General features: G+C 42.2%; 1 protein-coding gene across 1 annotated transcript; it reads right to left on the bottom strand.

The window, feature by feature from the left end:
- Positions 1 to 7,690: 7,690 nt before the first annotated feature.
- Positions 7,691 to 18,871, bottom strand: NEK2 (NIMA related kinase 2). The gene is made up of 8 exons (XM_059904349.1): positions 18,684 to 18,871; positions 17,491 to 17,708; positions 16,981 to 17,221; positions 15,007 to 15,089; positions 14,136 to 14,262; positions 12,883 to 13,102; positions 11,297 to 11,422; positions 7,691 to 8,500 (listed from the first exon to the last, which is right to left on the bottom strand). The coding sequence occupies exons 1-8, from the start codon at positions 18,777 to 18,779 to the stop codon at positions 8,274 to 8,276; spliced, it is 1,338 nt and encodes a 445-aa protein (XP_059760332.1). The 5' UTR covers positions 18,780 to 18,871; the 3' UTR covers positions 7,691 to 8,273.
- Positions 18,872 to 20,624: the final 1,753 nt, after the last annotated feature.

Genomic DNA, 20,624 nt, shown 5'->3' with positions numbered 1-20,624 from the left:
TGTTAGGGAAGTTTTCAACTCTAATCTCTTCAAATATTTTCTCAGGTCCTTTCTCTCTCTTCTCCTTCTGGGACCTCTATAATGCGAATGTTATTGCATTTAATGTTGTCCCAGAGGTCTCTTAGGCTGTCTTCATTTCTTTTCATTCTTTTTTCTTTATTCTGTTCTGCAGCAAGAATTCCACCATTCTGTCTTCCAAGTCACTTATCCATTCCTCTGCCTCAGTTATTCTGCTATTGATTCCTTCTAGTGTATTTTTCATTTCAGTTATTGTATAGTTCATCTCTGTTTGTTTGTTCTTTAATTCTTCTAGGTCTTTGTTAAACATTTCTTGCACCTTCTCGATCTTTGCTGCCATTCTTTTTCTAAGGTCCTGGGTCATCTTCACTATCATTATTCTGAATTCTTTTTCTGGAATTTGCCTATCTCCACTTCATTTAGTTGTTTTTCTGGGGGTTTATCTTGTTCCTTCATCTGGTACATAGCCCTCTGCTTTTCATCTTGTCTATCTTTCTGTGAATGTGGTTTTTGTTCCACAGGCTGCAGGATTGTAGTTCTTCTTGCTTCTGCTGTCTGCTCTCTGGTGGATGAGGCTATCTAAGAGGCTTGTGCAAGCTTCCTGATGGGAGGGACTGGTGGTCTCTCTCAACATTCTTACTGTAACAGTCCTGATCCTCCCCAAGGCATGCTTCTTGAAAATAGGGGTGAGGAAAGAGGCAATGTTACAGGACTGTGAAAGAGAAAAACATAGTATTTCAAATACTGCTCTCCCAGTTATCACAGCTTTCACTGACTCAAGCTTGGGTGATGCCAGCTTCCCACATGGGGGGTAGAGGGTCCTCTTCACAAGGGTGCAAAGGGGGGACCCTCTCACCTTAGCACCCCGATGGCCCCACATTTCCTGAGCAAGCAGACTGCCTTTATTTTCTAGGCCAATAGGGGATAACCAAGACTTTTCCCCCTTTTGTTTTGGCTGCTAGGAAGTTTAAAGTCAAATTTGTGGCCCAAAAATGGTAAGTGTTTAATTATGTGCAATCCTCACACTGAACCCATTCCTGGCTCCATCCTTCTTCTTTAATTTTAGTGTATGCATTTTATTTTCTTATAAGCCACTTTAAAATCTTTCCTGAAGTCAGGGGAAATAAATTCACGGGCAGGTACAATTCTAGGTCCCTGACTACAGTTTGTCCCACTTAATCTTTTTTTTTTTTAAATGAGATGCTGGTGTTTTTATTTTTATTTATTTATTTATTTATTTTTGGCTGTGTTGGGTCTTTGTTGCTGTGTGCAGGCTTTCTCTATTCGCATTGAGTGGGGGCTACTCTTTGTTGCAGTGTACGGGTTTCTCATTGCAGTGGCTTCTCCTGTTGCGGAGCACGGGCTCTAGGCACGTGGGCTTCAGTAGTTGTGGCATGTGGGCTCAGTACTTGTGGCTCGCAGGATCTAAAGCACAGGCTCAGTAGTTGTGTCACACGGGCTTTGTTGCTCTGCAGCATGTGGGAACTTCCCGGACCAGGGCTCAAACCCATGTCCCCTACATGGGCAGCCAGCTTCTTAACCACTGCACCACCAAGGAAGTCCCTGTCCCACTTAATCTTTTTTCCAGGTGAGGAAACTGAAGCTCAGAGAGGTTAAACAAACAGGCCAAAGGCAGGGCCCTTGCTGAGTGTCTAAGTGAGGCTCTCAGCTCTCTGTGTTCAGAGTTGACCCCCAGTAGGAAGCCCTTGGATGTGGTTCTCTTGGCAGGTGGGCCAACATTGTGCTGAGAAGGAGCAGAGGGGAGATTCATGTCAGATTTGTTCCAAACCCTGGGACTCTCCATCAAGCATCACGGGGATTTGCCCAGCATGCTCTGGGGCAGCCAGCCCTGCTTGAGAGGATTCCTTTTGCTGGGTCCACCATTTCCCTAGTCAATTGACCAAGGAGGTTCTCAAGGGCCAAGCTGCGGCCAGTGATTCTGTGACTGGAGCAGGTGAACTGCCGTGTGGGAATAAGTATTTCAAAGGTGTGTGCCAGCCTCATCCCCGAGGCCCCAAGTACTTGAGACGGCGCTGTGTTCTCCAGATGCTGGGTACTCCAGGTATGCTGTTTTCCTCGACTCGAGATAAGGCTGCCTTCCTAGAAAGAATTTGGGATAAATGCAAAAGCTGACACAAAGGAGCTATTCAGAAAAGAATGAAGAGAGTTTATATGCACCAAAAGGAAAGGGTTATTGCTAACTGAAAAAAGCAAATAAAAGAGCAGTACATGTATTAAGATCCTATGTGTGAGTGTGTCTTAAACACACATACTCAGATAGATACATATATGTAGACGCACACACACCACAGACCTCCACACACAGAGATTCCCCACTCGAAAGCCCCTCCCAACCCTGCCACACACAGGAAGTTTAGAAGGAAACACCAAACACCAAACTGTTAACAGCTGCTTCTGGAAAGAGAGACAGAGAGTGGGATCATGGATGAGAGAACTTCTACTTTTTAACTTTTACTATATATATTTCCATATTGTTAGAATCTTTTTTTTTACTGTTGATTTCTCCACTTTAAAAAAATGCAAGTTAACAGAATGCTCTTGAAAAATTTGTTGGAAACCAATGATATAATTAAGCTAGGAACTACTTACATATATAATTAGGAACTGCTTATATGCTCCAAAAACTATAAATCATAAATGCAGAGAAAATGTAGTTTATCAAAGGGCTGAAAACAGAAATAACAAGAAAACATTTTTTAATGGATTAGAATACCACAAAAGGACAAAGACCAAATTTACAATTCACAAAAATAAATCTAAGTTAGATGAATTCCTCCATTAAAGGACAGAGACGTTTAGACTGTGTTTAAAAAAAAAAAAAACAACCTAATTATATGCTGTTTATCAGAAACTTATTTAGCAAAATTGCAATAAAATTTATAAGTAAACATAACAAAAGTATTTTATGCAAATGCAACTAACAAGAAACAATACCAATATCAGTGACAGTATACTGATTGTGAACAATATCAATGTCAGACAAAACTTAATTTTTACAAACATCTTTACACAAAGAGAACCATTTTACTAACAGGGATATAATTCTCAAAGCTGAAACTTTCATAAACCTTTAAGTGACAAATAACACTATCTCAATGTATTGAAGGGAAAGGTGTTAGAAATAGGAGAAGAAACAGAAAAACAACAGCAGTGAAAGATTTTGACACATTTTGAGTTTTTAACAAACTAAACAGATGAATAATAAGCAAGGACATAATTAAATATGCATATCAAAAGATATACATTCTGTATCAGTCAGGGTTGTCCAGAGAAAACTAACCATCATGTCTTACAAAAGAACATAGATTTTTTTTTGTCTCCTGTAATTCATAGAATGTTTCACTGGTCACATATTAAGCTGCAAAGAAAAATCACATTCTAAAATCTGGTCACAATCTCTGAACAAAATGCAATGGACATATTGTTAGGATTTTTTACATTGATGCTATCACTTCATAATTCAAGGACTTTAAAAACAAATGTATTGAATAAAATCAACCGCTGTGAACATTTCCTGTGAATGTGTGGCTACGATTAAGGAGCACCCAGTGGCATCGAGAGGGCCAGCACGTTGTCTCAAGAGAAAGTCGGGGCAGGTGGGAGGAGGGGGGGTTTCCTTCCTGGCTGGGTGTCAAGTGATGGGCAGCCTTGGATGTCTAGGGTTTCAGTAGCTCCAGCAGAGCTGCAGAGCCTCAGAGCCTTGGCTGTGGCCATGGTGTCAGAAATGTAGGCGGAGCCTTGGTGGAGGTAAGCAAGGGTGCCCCTACCGGCGCCTCTGAGTACGGTGTTGAACCCAGCCTTTCAGATGTGGGAGGTTTTCAGGTCACTGACCTCTGCCCTTCCAGTGTGGGGTGAGCCGAGGTTACGGGGAAGGCGGGCCCTCACACACCCATGGATTCCATCAGCTTTCATCATCCTCCTCGCTGCGCAATCCATCCATCCAATATGGATCCATATTTTCCCAGCCACCAAGTCCAATGAATGATAATCCTTTCTTGCTGGAACGTAGACATTCTCTCCATTCTTTTCTAATCAGCTTCCTTGCATCATCTTTTGCTTTCATCCTCAGTTCATTCTGGGAGGGCAGCCTTACCTGGAGTCTTTGAGGGATATGGGCTTTATCCTGGAAGGAAAGTCACCTGGAAACAAAGTATCTCCAGGGAGGACAGGCCTGAGTAAGGTGGCCCTGGAGAAGATGCTGAGGAAAGAGGGGAAGGCCTGGGGTCCTGTGAGGGTCACTGGAGAACCACCTCTTGGGCACCCCCTCCTGGAACAGTAACCTGTCTCCCCAAGCAAGCAGGTCTGAAAGGCCCCTGGACCCTAACCATGCCGGCTCAGCATCATTCAAGTGTCTTGGGTAAGGCTAATCACCCTTAACTCATCATTAGGGGAAACTAGATGGTTTGGGGACAAAGGTAAACTTTTGCTGTCTTGCGGAGGCAGGCAGTAGAGGGTTATAGTCAAGAGCCTGAGCTTTGGAGTCAGAAATATTTCAGAAGCCAACCGTGCTTCTTCCCAGCTGTGATCTCTGAGCCTCAGTTCCCCCGTGTAGAATGTGACACTGATGATGTCAACTTCTCAGGGGGTGTTGTGAGGACGGAATGAAATAATGAGAATAAGGCATTTAGTCAAGGCCCACGTGCAATCTCTCAGTAGCAAACCAATTGCACGGGCTGTGCGGACAAGGTGGGCTTTCCGGTCTAACAGACCCATGGTGCCACCTTGTGGCTGCTGTCTCTCAGAGCATCTGGTTAATCTTTCTCAAATCCAATGACCCTTTTTCAAATGCCTACAAGCAGGCTGTGCTTGGTGAAACTCATTATGGTTTAAACAATAAAAGACTGTAATGGTAAGTATGGTGTTGATGTCATGCAACGCACCTTAGAAATATCTTAGAAAGTGATGCTGAAGAAACATCATTTGGGAGGACTCTCCCGTCTCCCCCGTCAAAGAAATCCTCTTCTTAGATTACGGCCATCGTTACCCAAATACCCTCAGATGTTCCGAGCTTTAGGGGTGGAGAAGCATAAGCAAATAAAAACATCTCTCCTCAGTTTCCAAGCTTCTGCCCGCTTTCAAGTCCTGCCCTATCACAGCTCCCAGTCATGTTCAACTTTCCCCTCCCCTACTGATGTCTCTTCCCCGACAACATGCCCCACTCAGACCTCCCTTTTCCTTTTCTCCTCCACCCCACTTCAACACTAATGACCACCTCTTCTAAAATTGCATCCCCCGAATCCCTCCGCTCCTTTCCTGCTTCATTCCTCTCCGTGGCACTCAGCACCGACTCCCCTTGTTTCTTCTTTGTTTACTATCTTGCCCCATTTGAACAGCACCTCCCTGAGGGCAGGGATTTCAGTCTTTCTTCCTTGCTGTAACTTCAGCACCATAAACAGTGCCTCGCTGTAGTAGGTGCTCAGTAATTGTTGGTTGGTTGATTGAAGGAAGGAATGAAAGCAAAGGTGGAGTCTTAGACAGGGGAAACTAGAGAAGCTCTGCATGCCACAGGATTAAAAACGGAAAGAAACCTTATTTCCTAAGGTAGGAAAGGAGTTTCCTAAAGAAAGGGCTGGTTTCACGAGTGTGGGTCCAGTGCAGTCACATAGGCCTCACATGTAGAAGGAGCTGGCATTCAGAAGGGTCCACCTGGAGTCTAATGCTCTGTGCTTGCAGTTTTGAAATTCATACTGTGTTGCCGAATGCGTGTTTTGTAAGTCAAGTCCAATGGGGCAGGGGTGCAGGTATGGGCTCAGGTCCTCAGGTCACATGGTCCCGCCTCCTGCCCGCTGCCAGTTCCCCCACCCCTGGGGCACCGGGCCCCACCCAGCCTCCCACACTCTGTTCCCAGAGGGACGTCAGCATGGGAAGGGGAAGGGTGCCCAGAAGTATCTCGGGACAGGGGATGGCGGCAGCTGCCTCCCAATGCCTTTCCCCCCTCCTGGGCTGGCAGCCCCATAGCATGGCTCGTGGGCAGCCAGCTAGGGGCCTTATCTTGGCAGGGGCGATCCAGGCACCTCGATCAAGGTACAAAGAAAGTCCCAGCTTGGAGGTGTAAGATCCTTGGGGGGACCTATCTGCTGCAGTGGAGGCTGTGGGCTCGACTTCTCCAAACCGGCAGTGTGTAGGGCAGGCGCCAGAGTCACGCGTCCCCAGGCACCTGTCACAGGCACGTGTGTGTGTCTCTTCTGGCCAGCTTGAGTCGCAAAATATGAATTACATAATTTCAGTGATTCCACAGATGAGCTAAATGTGCTGCTACTTGCATTTAAAACTGGCATCACACTACATAAAAGATGAATAGTAAAGTTCATGCTAATAATTTAAAATTTCAATTTGTTTACTTATAAAATTAAATACCAAATAACACCACAATAAGCAGAGAGACCTTGGAAGAAAGGACAAGGCTTTATATATACCTTTATTTTTATCTATTTATTTATAAACTTTATTTTTGGCTGCATCGTGTCTTCGTTGCTGTGTGCGGGCTTTCTCTAGGTACAGCGAGTGGGGGCTACTCTTCGCTGCGGTGCGCGGGCTTCTCATGGCGGTGGCTTCTCTTGTTGCGGAGCATGGGCTCTAGGCGCACGGGCTTCAGTAGTTGTGACACTCGGGCTCAGCAGTTGTGGCTCGTGGGCTCTAGAGCGCAGACTCAGTAGTTGTGGTGCACGGGCTTAGCTGCTCCGCGGCATGTGGGATCTTCCCGGACCAGGGCTCAAATCCGTGTCCCGTGCATTGGCAGGCAGATTCTTAACCACTGCGCCACCAGGGAAGTCCCATATGTACCTTTAATGGTACTTGTTTCCTGCTTTTTGAACCACATTTTTATTTTGCACTGGGCCCTGCAAGTTATACTCAACATTTACATCAAAGTGGTTCTGTTAGGATTAATCTGTGGGTATACCATAAAGGCCTGGTAATCAGTTTCTGATTGTATTTCGATAATATTATATCTCTGATAGAACTACGTTATCAACTGTGTAATAAACCTATAATAAAATAGCTAATAAAGGAGCTATTTCTTCCCATTTATGACATTATAACCCTTCATAACTTGGTCTTATTTCATTAAGCTAAAAGGATTAGCATTGCCAGGAAAACATCACATGAAAATATGTGATGGGCACAGCAAGGACTGCTAATTCATATTAAAAGTCAGACATGTAAAAAAAAAAATCCATCAAAACCAAAATAAGTTTCCTTCAAGGGTGGGGTATATTCCAACAGGTTTCAGCGGAGATCAGGTTTCTCAGGCGTGGTACTCTGACGTTTAGCTGTGGGGCCGTCCTGTGCACTATAGGATGTTTAGCAGCATCCCTGGCCTCTGCCCACTAGATGCCAGTAGCACCCTCCCTCCGATCGTAACAGTTAAAAATATCTCCAGACATTGCCAATATACCCTGGGGGGCAAAACTGCCCCCGTAAGAACCACTGGCTTAGATGGACAAATGAGATGGGTAGTAAAGTGACGTATGGCTCTTGCAAGCATTACATTCTCTTCTCTACCCTCCAACGCCTAAATATCATAAACACAGACTCCCTCCAACTAAGATCAACAAATACAAGCGACATGAATACAGGAAAACTAAAGAATTCTTTTATTTAGTGAAAAAAGAGTAGGCAAATGACAGCTCACATACTGTTAAACAGAATAAAAAGGGAAAAAAAAGAGTTAGAGACATCATAGTGATGGAGTTTCACAGAAGGTGACAGATTTAAACTACAGAGCAAGGGGATATTTATAAGAGAGATGTCAAGGTATTAGTGACCAATCTATATCCAATTAGGTTTTCTCTAAGCTCAAGAACATTTAAAACCTCAGACTTAAATTTTAACTCTAGACGTGACAATTGTAAGCACACCACTTCAGTCCCTTAAAACTTGTAAGTGCTGCTCCTGGGTAAATATCTTTTTCTAATATTATTTCCCCACCCCAACATATAGAACATAACATTTCATGTTCCAGTAGTAATCACACACAGGATTAAAAACCCAACCGGCCAAGAAAGTGTTATTCTTTCTATGAAGCGTTCTTTACAAAAGAAAGAAAAATGAAAGGGGTGGACATTGGTACAATTCTTGCTGAAGAACAGCAAGAGTAATACCAAACCACCCTGCTTACTATAGAAAAGGCACGGCTCGCGGAACCAAGTATACAGGCTACAGCAGTCGAATACACATCTCGAAAGGGCTGGCAACATTAAATACCGTACACAGGTCTGTGTCTCTGCGTCAGGCTAGCGCATGCCCAGGATCTGTCTGCTTTTCAGTTGGTAAGTTTGTTCAATGTCTGATAGGGCTTGAGCGCGAAGCTGAGCAGCACGAAGCCTTTTTTTCAGGTCCTTGCACTTGGATTTGGAGGTGAGCTGATTCTCAGAATTCTCACTCCTCATGACATTCTCCTTACTCTCCCCACTGAAATGAACTTTCTTCTTCATTATCGAGGATGTAAGATCAAAAAGTTCTTTAGAAAGAAAAAAGAAAAAGGTTTTTGAGTTTCATGAACAGGAGATGAACTCCTCCATACTTACCAAACTTACTGAAATATTTATTGTCAGTTTGCATGTGAAATCTGGGTACCTGTTTATTCTCTCTGGGATAGGAGTGTTAAACAAAATTCAACTGAGCAAATATTAAAGATCTCACTGGCTTTATTCAATGACTCATAAATTGGGCAGCATCCCATCCAGAAGACAGAAAGGAGTTCCAAGGAGCTGTACAAAAGGAAAGGCTTTTATAGGTAGAAGGGGGCGGGACAAGGAAGTTACACCAGCAAAGAGAGGATTGTCTGTGGCAAGGTCACCTTCCTTCAGGGGACAGCAGGGGTCTATCAGGCAGATGACCTCTCTAGTGCTAACCAGGTAATTCCAGATTGACTGGTTTAAGATTCCATTCCTGAGAGAGGCTGAAACTGCTATTAAGTTAGGTATTAAGTCCTGATATGGTGATGTTTGGTGACCAGTGACTCCATTTTGGACCTGTTGTCTCTTTTTTTAACAGGTTAGGGGCATGAGGTTGGCAGAAATCAATCAGCCTTTTGAACTGTAGCCAAAAATCAAGGAACCTATGTTTTATTCTCACGACAATCAACATTCCTCTTAAGGTTAAATGCACTGAGGATTATGGGCCACAATATAAAACTTCTGGAAATCAATGTTATTTATCTCTATTCTTGAAAGCAAGTGCCATTCTACCTAGAACACATTACTTCCAGAAAAGTATGGAAGCAGAAGCTCTTTCTCATAGCGAGCACCTACAGTTTTGGCTAAATACTTAAGAACACATTTTAAAGCGGCTTAACTGACCAGAAACTTGTTCTAAAAAGAACCTAAGCAAGATTCAGCATGGTAAAAGTAAATTGAGTGAACTGTACTTTTAGCATGAAAAAAATGATAATTTACTTAAAGTGGCTACACTATTAGGAACTGACAACTATTTGGGGGTTGGGGACTTGAAGGTTTGAATTCTAGAACCTTTTTGTTTTTCCTTTGTGTTCATTTAAAGGAAATATGTTCAAATATTTACTGAGCTCATTGTATGGGCCGTTGTGGACCAAACAAAGGCCCTATTGTGGTAGGAGGAGATAGACCATAAACAAATAAACAAGCCCATATGAGGAATATTTGAGGATGGTATGTGCTGTGAAGGAAATTAACATGGAGAGAGGGAGACAGAGGTGCCATGGGTGTTTGCAGTGATGAAGCCGCATAATAAGGTGACTTCTGAGCAGAGACCTGATGAGAGTGAGGAAGTAAGAAGTCACATGACTATCTAGAGCCGAATGTTCCAGTCCAAAGAAACGGAGACGCCCTGAGGGAGGAGCAGCTGCACAGAGAAACGCTGCCCTCCGACTGTCTCAACTTCCTACTTCATACACTGCTTCTCTGCAAAGCATTTTAGGAGATTGCTTTTAGGCCTCAACTCCATTGTTTCAAATAGATCCACATTTATTACCACAAACACCTATATGTTTGTAAACAGACAGTGTAAACCGTAAATCCTACTAATAAGACAGTTTTATAAGAAAGTGTTTAAAAAAAGAATTAGTATTTCATTAAATAGACTAACTAGAGCTTTTAAAAAGACACTGATGCTTACTGTGATGATCTCAATTTATTTGTTTTCCTCATGTCTGAATTTTATAGCCCAAGGATGGGGAGAGGATATTTCCAGCTGTCTTGAGTTCACAAGCGCACCCCCTCTCCACTGCTTTGTTGTTTTTCTTAGGGCTCTAACATGCTCAGTACTTTAAAATATCTCCTACCCACACTGGACACCATTCCCACAGCTCATTTTAAGTAAGTCTTTGCCGTGATTCGCATGCCGGTAGATTCTTCTACCTACGTATCCTACGAAGTGAAACACATCATCCTTCACCAGCTCTTCTCACCCTTTGCTCAAAGACTCTCAGGGCAAGACGTAAATAAACTCTTTAACTGGGAGAGCCGTCCCCAACAGGGCCTTCAATATAATTCTCGGCAACGGGCTTAATGCATGACACTTACCCAGATAAAAATTCCTCCTCACTCTATCACAGTAATCATGATTTAAGTCTAGTTTACCTTTATGGATGGCAGTGTGGAATCTAAGAAAAGCTGAAATAAATATTATAAAAATACTGAAATGGTAGATAGCAGTATTGAGAAAAAAGATATTTACTTCCATCACTAGTTTCATTTGTTTCCATCACTTATTACAGAGCATATGTAGATAGATATTAAGCAATCACATTTTGACATACACATTTCAATTGGAATGGGTCTTAGCAAAGATCCAAAAGTGATGGCCTATTCTACAGTTGGTTTATCACACCTTTTAAGCCATACTTTCTATGAAGGATGTGGCAAATATGAGTTGGTTGTGTGGTAATAGTAAAATGCTAGGATTTTCACTTGAAAATGGAGAGAAATGTAGTTTTGAAAATATACCCAGAGAAAAATCTAAAAGGCACAGCATTTTTTTTAAATGACCTAGTTTTTAAAAGTAAATATCAAATACTGAACACACAGTCTGATAAAGCTAATAAAACCGAAGATGAAATCATCCTGACTCATTGCCTCATGTCTCTGATCACAGTTAAGTCAGTCATTGCTAAAACAGAATTCTTATCTCCACTGAAACGCATATATTCAATTAACTCCATCATAAAATTCAAGACTCCGAAAATTTAAAGGGCTGCCAAAGCCACCTTCGGGGCAACACGGGTGCCCATTTCCTCATTTGTGGCACCAACTTCTGTTCTCTGAGCTGGTTCACATACCTGGACCACCCGCCAGAGACAGGAACTTCTGGTCCTTCAGCAGGCTATAATTCTTCAACAGACTTTCTGCTCTGGCCAGCTTGTTCTCTGCCAGTCTCTCACGAACACAAAGCTCACGTTCCTTCTCTTTGAGAAGGGAATGGAACGAGAAAGAAAGAAATTAACAAGTGGCTCTGGGTATAAACGATTCACATTTGGTAACCTTACCGCTTTTCCTTATCGCTAAGGCTAACAGCCTGGCCTCCGATGAGTCATGTTTTGTGCAGGGTTTCCTACTGTATCTCCAGCCAACCGGACTGTTCCCGTTTCATAATGCAGTGTGGTTAGTATGTCGTATGTTGTCTTAGGTTTTCTCCTAAGGACCGGCTTAAGCACAAGGACAAAGTCAGCTTCACCCTTTGGTTGTGATGTGTGGGAATAACTCACGGGGGAAAACAAAGAGCTACTGCCATCCCCGCTCTCCGCGGAGAAGGGGCAACAGTTCATTTTCCGGGCGTTACCCGGCTGCACGGTACAAACCCTTCTCCCTCTGGGTGAATGACAGCACCCAAACAGAAGGGAAAAATCCACAGCTCAGTTAGGTGGTACTTCTTTAGATCAGTAACGAAGTCTATTATTTATTCATGGCCCAGCATTCAGAGAGTTCAGATTTCAGCTGCTATGTGAAATTACAAAACACTGGGGAAAGTTTTAATGAAATGTTTTTGGTTGTTTGTTTTTTGTGGGTTTTGCTTTTTTTTTTAAAGAATTCTTTTGACAGAAGAGACAAAGATTTTCAGGTAAGCACAGGCTGTACCTCCCACAGAGAGCATATCTCACAGGACTAGACAATTATCATTAAGAAGTAAAACATTAACAAACGCATTTAGATGCTTTATAAGTACGTTTAAATAGAAAAACACTTATGAAGTCTGCATTGGCATAGAGCTGCAGAAGCGAGATCGGGTGAGCCACGAAGGGGGAAGAAGACAGTCGCAGCCCGTCTCTTATCCCTCGATGTCAAAATGCAGAGCTGCACTGCTTCTGCTGCCTTGCAGAATCCTAAAACCTGGGTAGCAGCTCTCACTTTAGTGGAGTAGACAGAGTTTCAACATCAAAAACTCATTAGCACCCAGTCCGTCAATACCCATCAGAGTATTTAAATATCTTGTACCCACATCCTCTGTGGAACTGCCCAAATACATCTAGTCTTACACACTGTAGGATTTCAGACCCGGGCTGTGTTGGAGCAGCGTATCAGAAGGGAGAAGCGCTGGCAAATTCTAAGACCTTCTCTACAATGGGAAACCTCAGGGTCCGTATATTAAGAAAGATAAAGAAAAGAGTGACTCTACAGTACAGTGTGATGGCTACTGTGCTGGGCTGTCACAGTTAGGGCCCGACAATGTGACGACCACAGCTGATCTCAGAGAAAGAGGCTCAACACGAAGGTGCAGCAAGCTTGATGTGCATATCTTGGTTTCGCAAGTATTTATAAAAACATTCTAATAGAACATAGACATGAGATCCTCTATTCAGATGGATTTTCACATACATTAGAATAAGCTTCCTGGAGTTCTCTGTGCTTCACCCCCACTCAGACTTACGCTCCAGGCTTTCTTCCCTTGCTCTGAGGGCTTGCTCCCGCTCCTGTAACTGTATTTCCTTCAGTTTCAGCTCACTCAATACAGGGCTGGAGTCCTGCAACTTTCCTGGTTCTCCTAATCGCCGCCTTCTTCTCTCAGGATTTCTCCTTTGCTCTTCTGCAACCAAGTCTGCTATCAAAGGATTCTCAAGAATTTCTTCAACAGAAGGTCGATGGTAATCCTGGGAAAAAAATATTCAGTGTTACAGGCACACTTCATAATGGACTACTCATCCTGAAAGAGCAGTTACATTTAAAACAGCATATATTTCCAAGGCAATGGGTCTTTTTGTTGTTGTTGTTGTTGCATAGCATTATAGTTCAACATCTGTATACACTACAGAGTGATCACCACCACAAGCTCAGTTACCATCCATCACCATGCAACTGACCCCCTTCGCCCATACTGCCCATTCTCCCCCCGCAACACACACACATGGGTCTTAAACACCTGAAAAATAAGTTCACTGGTGGCTTTAACTCATGAGGTTCTGGGTCCACAAAATAATGCAAATTTTAACTTACCTGTGTTCCCCTTTTAACCTAAGAAGGCTCAATCCCTGTGCTGTGCTGGGTAGCATTGCTAGGGTCGGTCTGTTTCAGGGCACGTACTGCCCTTGCATCTCTAAACTACATTAAGCAGGATGCTCTCTCACCGACCTTCAATCCTGTTACTTCACCTGCATCCTTCCTTCTCTTTGAACTCCCACAGCATTTAACTCTGTTCTTACACAGCCTGATCCCTAGGACATCTCCCTCCCCATCCCACTGCCAGATTTTTTTTGACATAATCTCTTTATTTCCCCTCTACCCTTTTTAGCCAGCCCTCCCCCACCATTCCCATCTCTAATGATCTCTAATCTCTCAGAGCTAGAGGCAGAGTAATAAGGTCTTATTATTCCTGGCCCCTTCCTGTACCACCTGCCACTTTGAGGTAGGCAAGGACAAGGGGAACTGAGGATTTGGATCCTTCTTGCAATCTTTCCTTGCTACCAACCATCTGTTAGCATGGCAGAGAGTGGGAGGAGACATAAAGAAAGTACAGAAGGCAGGCCAGCAATGTGCCAAGGATACATGTTTTCACTCTTGGTAACAGTAGATTTAGCTAAAGAAATATATTTAATGTTTCTTTAGACTCATTGCTCCACGAGAGCATACACTGCAAAACTTAACTGAGAGATGGAAACATACAATATATCATCTTACAAACTTTACCTTTAAATTTAACATCCTTGTAATTATGTCATTTAATTCATCAGAGTAACGATATGGAATTCGCCTGAATTTGCCTTCTCTGATCTTCCCAGCTAGTTCTTTCTGGTTGAAAGCTGTAAATGGAGGCCTGGGGAAAAAAAATTTTTTTTAAATGTAAAAATGAAAATATATAATAAGAAGCAAACCAAAAGCAGAGTTTAAGGTTCAGTTTGTATTTATGTTTCTACTTCTGGGATCTTCTTCTGTAGCTAAGTTTCCCAACCTTGGCACTACTGACGTTTGGAGCCATATGATTCTGTTACGGGGACTGTCCTGTGCATTGTTTAGTATGTTTTGCAGCATCACTGACCTCTGTCCGTTAGATGCCAGTAGCTATCCCTAGTTGTGACAACTAAAATGTCTCCAGACATTGTCAAATGTCCCATGGGAGGCAAAACTGGGGGGCAAAATTCCCCTTCGCTGGTTGAGAACCACTGCTCTACAGAATACTTTAGAAGGGAAAAAACAGAAAGAAAAAAGGGAAAGAATCAGAGCTCTTTCCTGTCCAAACCCTAGACTGCTTCTCTAGATCTTTATTTCATTTCTTTCACAGGCTTGACCTATATGCTCTCCCCTTGAGCTAAGCTCAGTCTAACAGAGAAACATCTAACCAGGTTAGAAGCTTGAACAAGTCTAGATCCAGCCTCAGGGATTATATTATTAATTTGTAAATAATTTTTTTTAACCTGTCCATCTACCTTAATTTTAACCCATGGTATGATTCTTTCAGACTTGAATGTGCACGGATGCTCAAAAAGCTGAACCCGGTGAAAGGTGACAAATCTCTCTAAGTGTAAACCTCAGAATACAAATCTGTCTTCATTATACTTACATTAATGCACACAATTCATACAGCAAACAACCTAGTGACCAGATATCTGACTTCTCATTGTAGGACATGTGATTCATTTGTTCCTTAAGGGGGAAAAAAAGGTAAGAAAATAGGGGTTTAAAGTTCATTTTGTTTTAAAACTTATAAAATTAGTCCTGAGACAAAAATGGAACCTTAAAGTTTGGTAATATTCACTCAAGGAAAAGAAAGGAACAGATTTTATATCTATAACAAAAATTTCAAATACAAAAGGCTGATTCCTCTTACATTAGATCTTGTATCATAACAACAAAAAGATGGTACTTTATATTTTATATTCAAATTTATAATGGAAAAAAGGCAATGGTCTTATCCTAATACACTTTGTCATATATAATTCATTCACTTATTTTTCATTCACAAATATTTATTATGTTACTACAGGCAAGGCACTGGCAAGTTAAAGGTGAACATGAGATATCTCTACCCTCTACCCTCAAAGAATTCATAATCTAGAAACTCCATTTTAAAAGAACCAGAGAAAATTCTAGAATAACATCTAGCCCACATTTAAATGAATATAGACATAAATGGTTAATTGAATCATTCATTTATATATTTTTCCCTTAGTCCACTGTACATACCACAATAGTAACTAATATTCTCACTTCCTGTTTTAATTGTTTGCCCTTCTTCCACACGTACAGTAACAACAGTCCACCATGGCTCTTATTCTCAACAGAAGGCACAGAGGCAAGTACTGTACTGAAATCTTCAGGAGTCTTCTTAGTAATTTAAAGTCCAACAGGGGAGTCTGGTACCACTTCCTGACAATCAATCCCATAGGGAAGGCTAAACTGATCTATTTACAAGGGCAGGAGGGAACAGGAACAAAAGAATTGTGCAGGTTTCAAATTTTCCAAGAACCACCTCTGGATAATTTTCCTTTATATCAAAGGCTTTCTATTTGGAATCTGATCCAGTGAGAAAATGACACTGCTCTGGCCATGTCTAATCTGAGTCAAAAACAAAATCACTAATTTACAAAGTTTTACACTGTAGTCAGATTGGTTAACATAACTGAAAAAGATTGAGAAAATCCTGAAAATGTTTGTGAACAGCTAAAAAAATAAATCTCTCTCCATCTTTATCCGCTCATCTTTCATATACAACACACTGGTGCTATCACTTATTGATTCAAGCTTTTCAAAAGTCACTAGAGAGCCATAAACAGTTCATACCCTTCGACCCAGAAATTCCATTTCAAGAGCTAAACACCAAGGAAATAACCAAAAAGGAAGAAAGAATAATTCATACAAAGACATGCATAGCAGTGCTCCTTAGAATGGTGAGACATTTTGGAAACAAAATATTCAGCAACTGAGGAAACAGGTAAATGGGTGGACTCTGCAGCTCCACTGTAGGAAAAGGCAATAAAAAAAGAATAAGTACAAAAAGTTAACACTGCAAAAATATGTTGTCAGAAGTGAGTGAGTCTCCTGAGCCCTGAATCTCCATGCACAAGAATCATCTAGAAGGTCTGTTAAAATACGAAGTCCAAAATAAAAAGTGGTGGAGGACAAACAAAGAAAAAAAAAGTTGAGTGCAAAGACCTGTCCAGAGATCCAAATTCACTGGATTTGGGGCTCAGGACTCTGCATTTTAAACAATCACCCCAGATGAGTTCCAGCTGGTGTCCAGGACCTATGGCACTTTCGGAAGTGCTGCTCTTGAGGGCAGAGACAAAACCTATCTCATCTTTGTGATCCCAGAGCTTAGCACTTGGTAGTCATTCAATGAAAGCTTGATTTATATTGCTAATACAGGAACTTAATGGTCTGGTGGTCCATTTGGAAAAATATAAATTTAAAATAAAACAGTATTGTTAATTCTTGCCTATTGGATATTACTAAACAAACAAAAAGCTCAATTTCTCTGCAGTTGAGTGCTTAGCATTAAGATGTTTAAAAAGCATCTAAATTCTGAAATACTTACAGGAGACATATAATAAGGTGTGCCAACAAATGTTTTTGCAAAACTCGTATCGTGGTTTAATATCCTAGCTAACCCAAAGTCTCCAAGCTTAACGTTTTGCTTGCCATCCAGGAAAACATTGGCTGGTTTCAGATCCCGATGCAGCACAGTATGACCACCATCACTTCGTCTGTGACATTCCTTTAGGGCCAGAGTCAACTGAGTCATCACTCGAAGAACAAACTCTTCATCCAAGTATTGTCTGAAATCAAAGCAGTTATATAGCCTATAACTTCTGAATAAAACCATTACAAAGATGGGATGATGTGAATTATCTAGTTTTCAAAGTGTACACATAGGGAAATAAATTGATATGAAATATGGGTGTTGACGTACCACGGATTTTCTAAAGTACCATGGACCCACCAAACAAACACCAGAAGACTCTTCCCCATTACTAAGTACTCTGTCCCTGATCCTAATACAGGATGCTTAACAGAAGCAAAACTAGGCCCATTTAAGAGATTTTACCTTTCCTTGGTCCCCTTGGCAATTGCACTAGCCAGGTCCCCTCCTTCGCAATATTCCATTACAATGTACAGTGTTGTGTTGGTTCGGTCAATAATTCTATCATAGTATCGGACGATGTTTGGATGCTTCAGCTCACGAAGTAAATTCACTTCAGAAACAAGCATGTATTTCTCAGCTTCTGTCATGGAGCCATAGTCCAGTTCCTTCCAAACTAAGATCTGAAATAAAAATTTCCAAGGTACAAATAAACTCATTATACTTAAAACCTTTTTAAAAACTTTTTAAAATTACTTCTCTAGTAAGTAGATCATACAGTGACATCATCCAATGTAGTTCAATGAACCTAAGGACCCCTGAGTTTACTTCCATAATCTTCCCCTAATTTTTCAGGAATAAATGATGCAACACAGGGTGATGAGGTACATTAGGCCTCCCCCAACCCCCTAACCTCCGTTGCTTAGTCAAAGCTGGTCAAAGCTGGGGCAGAGGTGGTCAAAGTCCTCGAGCATTCCAAGTCAAGATTTCCAAGGTAAGAGAACTTAGTAAAGGTCCTTCCGTCAGAGCCAATTTCCTCTCCATTGTTTCTTTGTGTAAAGTCTACCTACACACCTTGGGAAATCTGAATCCAACAATCTGAATAATGGGTATTTTAAATGAATTCTGACTACAAGACATAAAAGTTCGAGGTGCTGATGGTCATGACTGAGAGGGCTCTTCTTCTCTAAAAATAGCTCAGGAGTCAGCTAGCTGTCACCAACTGAAGGCCCTTAGCAGGTCAAATTGGGAAAAAGGAAGAAAATGGAAGAGAAAGGAAAAAAGATAGAAAAAAAAAAAAAATATATATATATATATATAACATAAATATATAAAAATGTGCAGTCCCATGTAAATAGCAAAAGCGGTGTTATGTATTTGACAATATTCTATTTGGCACATTCTATTAACTTTATTTAAAAATTAAGGACAGATTCACAAATGAAAAATAAAAAAAGGAAAAAGGGACACAGTTTCCCATCCCTTGAGAGACCCAGGACCGACACAGACCTGGGGGGAGATGGCTGACTCTTCTGAGCACCCCGCCTTCCAGACGCACAGCCCCAGACCCCTCGCTTCCCTTCGGCGGCAGAGGGCGCGCCCCCCGCAGTTTGCAAAACCGCGGCGGGGGCGGAGACAGGCGCCGAGCCCGCGCTCACCTTGCCGTCGCTCTTCCTCCGGATTTTCTGGCAGCGGCCGTAGGAGCCCGTGCCAATGGTGTACAGCACCTCGTAGTCCTCCGCCCGAGTCGGCATGGCCGGACCCGCGCAGGACACCTGAACGTCGCACCACCGTCGCGGAGCTGCAGCCACAGAGTCGGAGACCTCAAGCCACCGCGCCAGGCAGCCCCAGTCTCCAGCCCCGTTTAACCGTCGCGGGCCCCCGCCTCGCAGTCTATTGGCCTGCGGTAAGGCCGCTTCGCCTCTCTGATTGGCTAAGAAGAACACAACACCCTGGGCATCTTGGGAAAAGAAGCTAGGCAACCGCGTCGGCGTCCGTGTCGGCGTCTGCTTCCGACCTCTCGGGAGAAAGGGGCGGAGCTAAAACTAAAGAGAGGGCGGGAGACCGAAAGCAGCAGTGTCAGGTGGTTCCCTGCCACCCTGCCACCCTATTCCTCTGGCTGAGGTCGCCAAGGCAACCGAAGTCCAGAGACCTCTCTTCAGACTTTTCTGCTCACTGCCTACAAGCACTTTACATGTATTGTCTCGTTTATAAAGCAGGAATTGGCGTTATTTCCAATGAGGAAATGGAAGCACAGGAAGGTTATAGTATTTGCTTAGGTCCAACATCCAGGAAGAGAAGAATAAATGCAAAAACAGTGGATACTCATAGTAATGATTTAAAGTTCACACATGACTTTAGGATGTAGTCCTCATAGAGAGACTATATCTTTGAACACCAAACTTAGAGGCCTGTTTAACATGCAGAGGATGTGTACAAAACCTCAAGGTGGAATATGGAAGTCCCTGAAGTTTTGGAATACCCAGGAGAATATGGTGGCTGTAAGGCAGAGAGAGGTTTACCTTTAAGACTCCTACAAATTTTTTTTTTTATTAGAAAAGACTACCAAATAGGTTATCAGGGGTGCCAAACACATAGTTGATTGACAATAAATGCAGCCTTCTCTGGGCATGCACAGAGACCAACATTTTCAGCTCGCCCAGCCAGATGGAACAGTCCCACTTTTACCTGGGAGAGGGGACCTGGAGACCTCCATCCAAAGGTGGAGGAGTACTTTACAAGAAGGCAATGCATAAATAGGTCAATTTTCTTTAAATATCTGTTCAGCATGGGATTGAAAGTAACTTGATTTCCTATTAATAAGAATTACAAACCTCTTTATGTTAAAAATAAGGAATTTATTACATGCACTGAATATAACATAATTGGAATTGCCAGCCAGGAGATTTTTAAAGTAACATTCAAGGGCACTGTCTTACCTCAAGGGAATGGAACCAGTTTAGTTTTCAAAAGTTATGTAAGGAGCCACAAGTGGCTCAGTTAATTGGCTTTTTATTTTTTTATTTTAGTACCTCTTAAAGATTGACATCCCTGGAGCTCTTTCGCTGGCCCGCCTCAAATCCAACCCTGCACCTTCTCTCTGGCCATTCTTATGCTCTGATGCTTTGCCCCAATTCCCCAAACCCGGCACACTTTCTCAGTTCCCTCCTACCAACACCACCTTTGCACCTGTTACTCCATTTGTCTGGAATACTGTCCATCCCACTCCCTTATCCACTCCCCTACCCCTGATCATGTCTGTCTAGAGGACACAACTTGTCTTTCAAGACTCAATGCCAACTTTCTCTCCTGTACTCTGGAAAGCCTTTCCTAGCAACCTAGAACAAGCAATTCCTCCATCTATAGTGTTCATAAACCACTTTGTACATAAGTCCACCTTAACTTGTTATTTATATTATTTGTTTATATGGATCTCACAGTGGCTCAACTTCAAATTCCTTGTAGCTAGCATAAGCCCTGTAATAAAAGAGGCATGCAAAAAATCTTTGTTAAATGAAAATATGAGAAAGCAGCTTATTAATAATCATGTAAGAATTTGGATGAGCCCTCAAGTACTCACGTTTTGATAGCCTCCAGCC

Source organism: Balaenoptera ricei, chromosome 1 (assembly GCF_028023285.1).
Source record: "Balaenoptera ricei isolate mBalRic1 chromosome 1, mBalRic1.hap2, whole genome shotgun sequence".
Lineage (NCBI taxonomy): Eukaryota > Metazoa > Chordata > Mammalia > Artiodactyla > Balaenopteridae > Balaenoptera > Balaenoptera ricei.
Note: the sequence above shows the minus strand (reverse complement) of the source record. Positions and strands in the feature narration are given on the sequence as shown.